The 8,425-nt window shown below is 35.4% G+C and overlaps 1 protein-coding gene across 1 annotated transcript; it reads left to right on the plus strand.

Annotated features, from left to right (window-relative positions):
* The first annotated feature begins 3,494 nt into the window (after positions 1 to 3,494).
* Positions 3,495 to 7,881, plus strand: LOC100852901 (S-adenosyl-L-methionine-dependent uroporphyrinogen III methyltransferase, chloroplastic). Its single transcript, XM_003633532.4, has 5 exons — positions 3,495 to 4,315; positions 4,590 to 4,667; positions 4,798 to 4,867; positions 6,884 to 7,161; positions 7,343 to 7,881. The coding sequence occupies exons 1-5, from the start codon at positions 3,746 to 3,748 to the stop codon at positions 7,490 to 7,492; spliced, it is 1,146 nt and encodes a 381-aa protein (XP_003633580.1). The 5' UTR covers positions 3,495 to 3,745; the 3' UTR covers positions 7,493 to 7,881.
* The last annotated feature ends 544 nt before the right edge of the window (positions 7,882 to 8,425 follow it).

Consider the following 8,425-nt stretch of genomic DNA (forward strand, 5'->3'; position numbering starts at 1 on the left):
AAATCATTTTTTATTAATTTTATTGAATAAAAATATGTTTCTTACCCTACATCGTTTTTTTAGAAAAAACATGAGCTAGTTTTAAAAATTATGAGAAGTATAAGACTCGACTTAAGAATTCTATTTAAACATCTCTAAGGTAGCACACATTTGATTAAGATCAATTTACACAAGATTCATTTGATCATTTTATGATATGATGCACTTAGTGCTTGCTATATGTCATGGACTTAGGCCTTTCCTAAGTTCACATGCGACATTTAGGCAACTCACCCCGCTTAAAGTTGCAAAGTTAGTCTTTCCCTTGTACTTAGCTAGCCAAGCTAAGTTAGAGACAATTTGAAAGCTAGGAGAACCATAGGCAATACTTAAATAATAGGAAGCTTTGTTGCTCAAAGAAAGCTTTATAAGTACTTGGAGGCTCACTTGCTTGATTGGTTAGATTCTTAGGTGGTGTCTTGGCCAATGAGACCCTTACCTATTTATAGGTACTAGTGGAACTCTCTAGAACTTGAGAGAATTCCTTACAAATCAAGAATGTTCTAGATTATCCTAGACACTACCTATGTACAAGTATTTATAAGACATGTTTGGAAGTCTCTAGAATATCCCATAGGCTCCCCTTGTCTTCCACCCTTGGTGTAGAGATGTGTGGGTGCCTCTAACCATTTCTAGAACCTTCCTCACTCTTCCCACTAATGGCTAAGTGTAGATGGCTTTAGGAGTCTCTAGAAGCTTCCAGTCCTCTATATAAGCCAATGGGGAGAGTCATTTGAGCAAGTCATGACACTCTCTCCCACCCATGCCATCTACATCCCTGTTGTTACCTCGGCTTGAAATCTCTCGATGTGTTTCCAGAACTCTTTCAAGGCATTGCGCGTTCCCAACTTGTCTACCTCTTAGGTAGTCCTTTCCATTGGACTAAATACTTTATCATAGGAGGGACTCCTTGTCTCTTGGTGACCCGTTCAACTAAAATATTTTTCACCTCCTTCTCCCGTGAAGCCTCGGATAGATGCAACACCTATTGTGGACTTGCATTTTTCATGTGCTTTCCCACTCGTTGGCGAGACTTGCTTTTTAATGGTGAAAAATTAGTTTTGGAAAAGTTAGAGTCACCACTTATTTTATTTTAAAAAGGAAAAATAAAACAAGAAAGAAAACTCTAAAGAAATGACTACAAAGTTTTGGAAAAGCATGTATTAGAAAAGTCTGAGTTTAGGTACGAAAATTAGGTTACCTATTGAGAAGATACCTCAAAGAGGTAGTATAACACCTCTAAGCCCTAAAAAGGTCTCTATAGACTAAATCAAAGGAAATGTGACAATTAATCAATTGATTAAGGATACCTAAAAGAGGTGAAGTGATTTTAAAAGAATCTACTAACACTAGCATTCCAAACAAGAATTCAAATCACAAACATAATTATAAAGAGTTAAGGTGCATACCTGGATTGCTTCTCAAGTGTTATCATAAGACATAAAAGTTTGTTCAAAAAATAAAGCATACAATATTCCAAAAAAATAGGTATAGATCTCACTAATACACATACTTATAGAATTTTGAAATTTGAAGGATAGGAAGCAAACCTGGGTAGCGAATTGAGTGCTTCAATGGGACACAAGGTTAGTTCATCAACAATTAAAACAATCTCATGTGTAACACAATATAAATAAGAGTCAAAAAAATATCAAACAATCACATCACTTGAATCATTATCTTAAGAAAATATTATAGTTGTCAGCCCACCAAGGCCAAATTTATTTTTGCACGAGTTAATTCTATGAATTTCACTATTTGGAACCATGGAATCATTCTCGCTCATCAAAGATTGATAAAATTTTAAAGTTAATTCAAAAAGAAAAAAAATAAAAGTTGCTTGGCGAAAGAAATATGACAACAAGTTCTTTTGGAAAATGGAATTTTATTAGCTTAAGAGTAAGGCAAAATTTTAAAAGGAAAATTTAAGGGAATTACATTTATTGAAATTAGAATTTTGAAAACATTAAAAGATATGTTTAACAATGGCTAAGTGTAGGTGGCTTTAGGAGTCTCCGAAAGCTTTCTGTTCTCTATAAAAGCCCATAGGAATGGTCATTTGAGCAGGTCCTGACATATAACTAACTAGTTATTAACAATCACCAACTTAAATTGTAAGTCCCTTTGTAAATTTGCTCTGAATTATTAAAAATATGTTTAACAATGATTTTAGAAAATGTTTTTAGCAGTTTTAATACTTAAAAGATAAAAAATTTCAAGTGTTAAAAAAGTAAAAAAAAAACTTTTTAAAATCACTGTCAAATGTCAAATGAGCTCTAAGTCATATAATCTTTCAATATATTAAAAAAAAAATGCCAAAGCTTTGAAAAATTGGCCATGTCATTTTGGCCATATATCAATTTGAAAACCAGAAACAATGAGGCTTGAACGATCACAGAACTAGCAGAGGCCGAGTTGGTATTGGACACTAAACGTTTACACAGGCTGATTTTTGTTGGGCTTAATTCTTCACAGGCCTACACCCATCCAGCCCATTGGCATAACCGCCTTTTCATTCCTCTGCGACCCCATTTAGGCTAGTAAGACAGTTGGACCAATTGATGAACTACACGTGTCTTCCTGCTCATATAGCAAAAAAAAAAATCATAAATTTATAAGGCCAACAATATTTTAATGGCATAAAACCTTCATTTTTTTTTTCTTGCTAGTAAAAGGGTTTTTATAATGCATTTAAATTACTACTTAAAATATTTCAAAATAAAAGAAAGTATTTGAAAGGTTATTTCAATAAAAATAAATAAAAAAAGGAAATGAAAAATGATTGGATACAAAAGTAATACTTGTTGAATTTTTGTTTAACGAATAAAGTGAAATTTATATTATTGAATAAAAATATAAACAAATAAAAATAAAAATATCGAAATATAAACAAATATAACTAGGTTATAAATAAATTAGACCTTGAAATGTTACATATTAGATGGTGTCTTTTTGGTACCATACCCAAAAAATATCACATTAGCCAAATTTGTTAGCAAATATTATTAAATATATATATATTTTTTTAATATTATACCAATTTTTCTTATCAAATCTTACTTTATTTCAAATAGCTTAAAAATAGAAATAGAATCATGGATATTAGAATTTGACAAATAATTCATAAAATGTAATTAAAATATAAAAAATAATCATCAATGAAAAATATAAGCTTAGTACAAATAATGGGACAAGATAGGAAGCTTTATTAATAACCAAGATGATAACTCTTTGATACTAGAATTTATTTTTTATTTTTTATTTCTATTTTTATTTTTATTTTATTTTACCTTTTATACCATGGTAAGATACTAAGATAAGACTTGTTGAGATATATTCTTCACCCCAAGTTCAATGAATCTAGACTAGAAAATCTGAAAAAAGCTTGACCATTTTCTATATATATATATATATATATATATATATATATATAAGCCACCATATACTGTGTGTGGGTGAAAGTTTACAATAGGACCCCTCTCTTCCAAAGCCCCTCGGCATCCCCAAACCCCAACATTGTCCCTTTCAAAGCCCAAAAAGCTACCCCAAAAGGCAAAAAGCCACGCTTGCCTTCTCGCCTTCACCAAAGCTCACAATCCAAATCAAACCAGAACTCTTCTCTTCGGATCAAGCCTATACATATATAGTCTTCCCAGTTTCAGTTTTTGTATCAGATTAAGCATTTTTTTCCTCTTTCTTGGTGTCAATGGCTCTTGTGAATAGAGTCTCAGGTTTCTCTTCTTGTTCTGTTTCATCCCATTTTGGGAAAGCTAAGACCTTTGGGCTTAACCCCATTTGCTCTCTCAATTGCACCTCTTCTTCTTCTTCTTCTTCTTCTTCTTCTTCTTCTTCTTCTTCTTCGCCCTTCACTGAGAAGCATTCCGTTGAGAGGTACCAGAGGGACAGTTGGGTGTACAATACCCAGGTGGAGGATGCCTCCTCATGGAATCTCCCATTTGATTCCAATTCAGTGAGGGAGAATGACATTGCTCTGCAGCTTCCAGAGCTTAAGAAGATGCTTGGAGTGTTGAGGGAGAAGAGGGAGAGTGGAGGATGTGATGGAGGAGGGGGGAGCTGTGGACCTGGGAATGTGTATTTGGTGGGGACTGGGCCTGGGGACCCTGAGCTTTTGACACTGAAGGCTGTGAGAGTGATTCAGAGTGCTCATCTTTTGCTTTATGATAGACTGGTCTCCAATGATGTGTTGGAATTTGTTGGGCCTGATGCTAGACTTCTCTACGTTGGGAAGACTGCCGGATACCACAGCAGAACCCAGGTATAAATCTCTCTCTCTTTCTCTCTCAAGACTACATTTTTGGAGTTTCTGTGAATTGGGCATCTTTGATTTCCAACTGGGTGTCTGATATGATTGAAAAGTTTGAAGATTTCTGTGAATTGGGTTTCTTTTGTTTGTGAGATGGGGCCAAAGTTTTGATGATTTGGGGTTATGAGTTTGCTTGATTTCTTGATTTGGTTTCACAATTTTTTAATTTCTGTGAGTGGGTGTGTTCTTGATTGAGGAAATGAGTAATTATTGACTGTAATTGCAGGAGGAGATACATGAATTACTTCTGAGTTTTGCTGAAGCTGGAGCTACAGTTGTGAGACTTAAAGGAGGGGATCCACTGGTGAGTTTCTATTGCAAAACGTGAAAAAGATGAGTATGGCATTGCAAGTTGTTTCACGGAATCATCTCAGAAATGTTGTGTTTAGTGTTTTTTATTGAACTTTTTTTCAAATATTTTCTGGGTGTATTAGGTATTTGGGAGAGGTGGAGAGGAGATGGACTTTTTGCAAAAGCAGGGGATTCAAGTGAAAGTTATTCCAGGTATGATACATTGCAATTGTATTCAATTGTGTTGAACGAAGAACACCACCTGAAAATTGAATGACTCCATTGTGTTTTACATAGCTTTTCAAAGTAGAAATGCATAATTTATGGATGATGTGCATTGCATAAATGCCGGGTTTCTTAGTAATATTATGGCTATAACTTGAAAATGTCACCATTTAAAGAAAAACTAGATTGATTGTATAACATCAGGTTGTGGTGATCGCTCTCATTTTCTTTAAAACCCCATTCCAATGACGAATTTTTACTTCGAATTTGCCAAGAGAAATTGGATCATTTGAATTTTTTGGAGGATGTCTGAACTCCCTTCAAAATCACTATTTTTGTTGTTGTTTTAAGAATCTTTTGATGATTTTTATGATGGAAATCTTGTTAAGGGCTTTATTTTGCAGTTCGTTGCCTTGTCAAACAAGTTGATGTTTGATTGAATATGATTGGGAGTCGAGACTATTGTTCATAGCATGAGTGTGATGTGTGAAATTTGTCTTGATGAATCTAAATTACTCTGTTAGGAATGTCTTGACCTCTTGATTTAATATCTTAATGAAATGGAATCAAGACAAATGGGAATGCCATAATGCTGAAAGCATTGCCTGCTGCCTTTATTTTTCTTTTTTGATAAGTAATAGCAATTGTATAAAGAAAGCCTGAAGTACACCTGAAAGTATACACGAAGTGTACAAGGCAACAAGGCCAAAGGGGGAAGAAAAAAACAAAAAAAAAACCCTTAGTTACAACCCAACCAATCAATGAAATCGAAAATGGACCATGAAGCACAATCTACATGCACCCTAACCCAATCCGAAAACATGTACAAAAAAGACCGTAAAATAGCTTGATTCGCTAATTCAATATCTTCAAAGATTCTTCTATTTCTTTCGTTCCATAAAGTCCAAAATAAGCATAAAGGGGCTGCATTCCACGCCTTTTTTCTTTTCTTTCCAACAAAAGTGTCATTCCAACCAAGAATGATTTCCTTGATAGAATTGGGCAAAACCCAATGAACACCAAAAAGAGCAAAAATAAGGTGCCAAATCATAGCTGCCTTGGGACAATGAATAAGCACATGATTTGCTGATTCTTCATCTGCTTTACACAAATAGCACCTACTTGGTAAGGCCCAACCCCTCCTTTTTAGTTGATCCATAGTTAGAATTCTTCCCCAAATAGCTCCCAAGCAAAAAAGCTGACTCTCTTTGGAACCCAAGGATTCCAAACTAAGCTTGAAGGGAACTCTCTACCGATGCATGGAGCTAGGGATGAGAAGAAAGACTTAACTATAAAGAAATCTTTCTTTGCCTGCTGCCTTTATTATAATACTGTCCTGCAAGCACGGGAAACTCCCAAACACTTGCACTGGTGGAGCTACAACTATAATGCTCATATATATAGCAGGCAGTAGGATAAAACTACAAGGAATTTGCAGCAAAAAAAAAAAAGAAAAAAAAAACTGATGATTCATCAACAGTTGATCCAAATCTTGCCATATTTTCAGAAAAGTAGGAAATTAAAAGAGATATCTGTTGTACTTGTGAAATCTCATCTTGTTTGAGCATGGGTTCTCTTGACAGAGACACCTAAGGCATATCCTTGCAGAGGATCAGTTGCTTTACCTGCTGTCATTCTGTTGTGGTGGTGGCCTGTCCATCACTGATAAAAAAAATTTAGGGCCCTTAACACCCAATTTAGGTCTTTTGAAAATGTCAATTTAGTCAATGAGTGAAGACCTGGACTGTCTAAAGTATAGATTCTTATGCATAGTAGTGAGTTGCAATCACCCTCATACATGCAAACCCTTGTACAAAACATTAGGTTCATGGAATACATGACAGTGGTTGCCACATGCGATCTTAGACAGCTATATTATTCCTAAGCACTTGTATTAGTCCAGGAGAAGTAGTCCCAAACTGTACTTTTCTGTTATGTTTACACTTGTGTGCCTTAGATTGCTTTAGGGTATAGTGGTATGATATTTTCCTCACTTCTTTGCAGGCATAACCGCTGCATCGGGAATAGCAGCAGAGCTGGGGATCCCATTAACTCACAGGGGTATTGCAAATAGTGTTAGATTTCTAACAGGGCACTCAAGGAAAGGAGGAACAGATCCTCTTTTTGTAGCAGAGAATGCAGCTGACCCTGATTCAACCTTGGTTGTTTACATGGGCTTGTCTACCCTCCCTTCTCTTGCCCTAAAGTTGATGCATCATGGTCTGCCATCTAATACACCAGCTGTTGCAGTTGAGCGAGGGACCACACCACAGCAGCGCTTGGTAAGCATGAAAATCATTTTATTTTCCCTTATCTATCACAATGTAAACATCTCTTATTTCAAGTTCTTATCAAAACAATAATAAAAATGTGAGGCAAGGTTTTGGATTTTTTTTAAACATGAGGTTATGCCCCTGATGTTACTGTCAGAAACCAATTTTATTTGCTTTTGCAACCTTGCAGGTGTTTGCAGAACTGAAGGATCTTGCTGATGAGATTTCCTCTGCAGAGCTAGTATCACCGACACTGATCGTCATTGGAAAGGTTGTTGCACTTTCACCCTTCTGGCCTCATTCTTCTATAGAAGCATCCCTCCTGGTAGAGGCGAAATAGACATTTGAGGCACAATTTATATCATCCAAGGTTTATTTTTTGGGGGTTGGGCCTCCCATTTTGATCCATTCCAACATTTTTAACAAAGAGCAACCAATTTAGAAGTCTGATTGGCTTATTTCTTCTGGGTGGTGGAGGGACATCTTTTTTTAATATTTATCTCAAGCGAATTAATTGAGACCAGGTAGAATCCACAGATAGCAGTAGATCACATCCAACAGATAGCAGCTTCCCAGCAAGCTTGCATTATATCCAATTAGAGAAGTAACTCATTGGTCAGGTAAAATTTTTTTGTAAGATCTCAATTTTATGAGCCTGATTTTGTAATGCAGATGATCCACGGATTTTGATCTGATTCTTTCAATAAATTGGTTGAAATTTCGCAATGATATCTGAAATTACAGACGCGTGTAGACCTGCAGCTCTGTTGATTACTAACTGTTGAACATGCCCACTTGAGAACTAGTTTTGAGGGATATACGCATTAATGATTGGGGATTGACGAGTGTTTTAGCAGATAGATTGTTGCTGAATCTGTGAGAATGCATGATGATTAGTGATACAACCTCTGTCATTATAAAAATATCGTTATGCGTGCTTGAAAATTCCTGGCTGTTAGAAGCCAGAGCAGGTAGCTAGATTGATAACAATTAACACTGTCATCATATATTTGTAGGGTATGCAGGAAGATAGTTTTCTTAGCTAAGACAAAGCCCAAAAACGAAATTTTAGATGTCATCTAGTAGATTGTAGTGAAGATTAGAGTCCAACAATATTGAGAACTGTTTCCTATCTCTGTTCCCAGAAAGTTTGAGGGAAAGAAAATAAAAAGAACAAATAATAGAAGAGAAAGAAGTGAGGAAAAGTTTTATAATTTTCTCTTGTTTGACTGTTTGCTTGTTCTAAATCTAAGTTATAACTTTAGTGCATGGT

The sequence above is a fragment of the Vitis vinifera genome, chromosome 13, assembly GCF_030704535.1.
Source record: "Vitis vinifera cultivar Pinot Noir 40024 chromosome 13, ASM3070453v1".
Lineage (NCBI taxonomy): Eukaryota > Viridiplantae > Streptophyta > Magnoliopsida > Vitales > Vitaceae > Vitis > Vitis vinifera.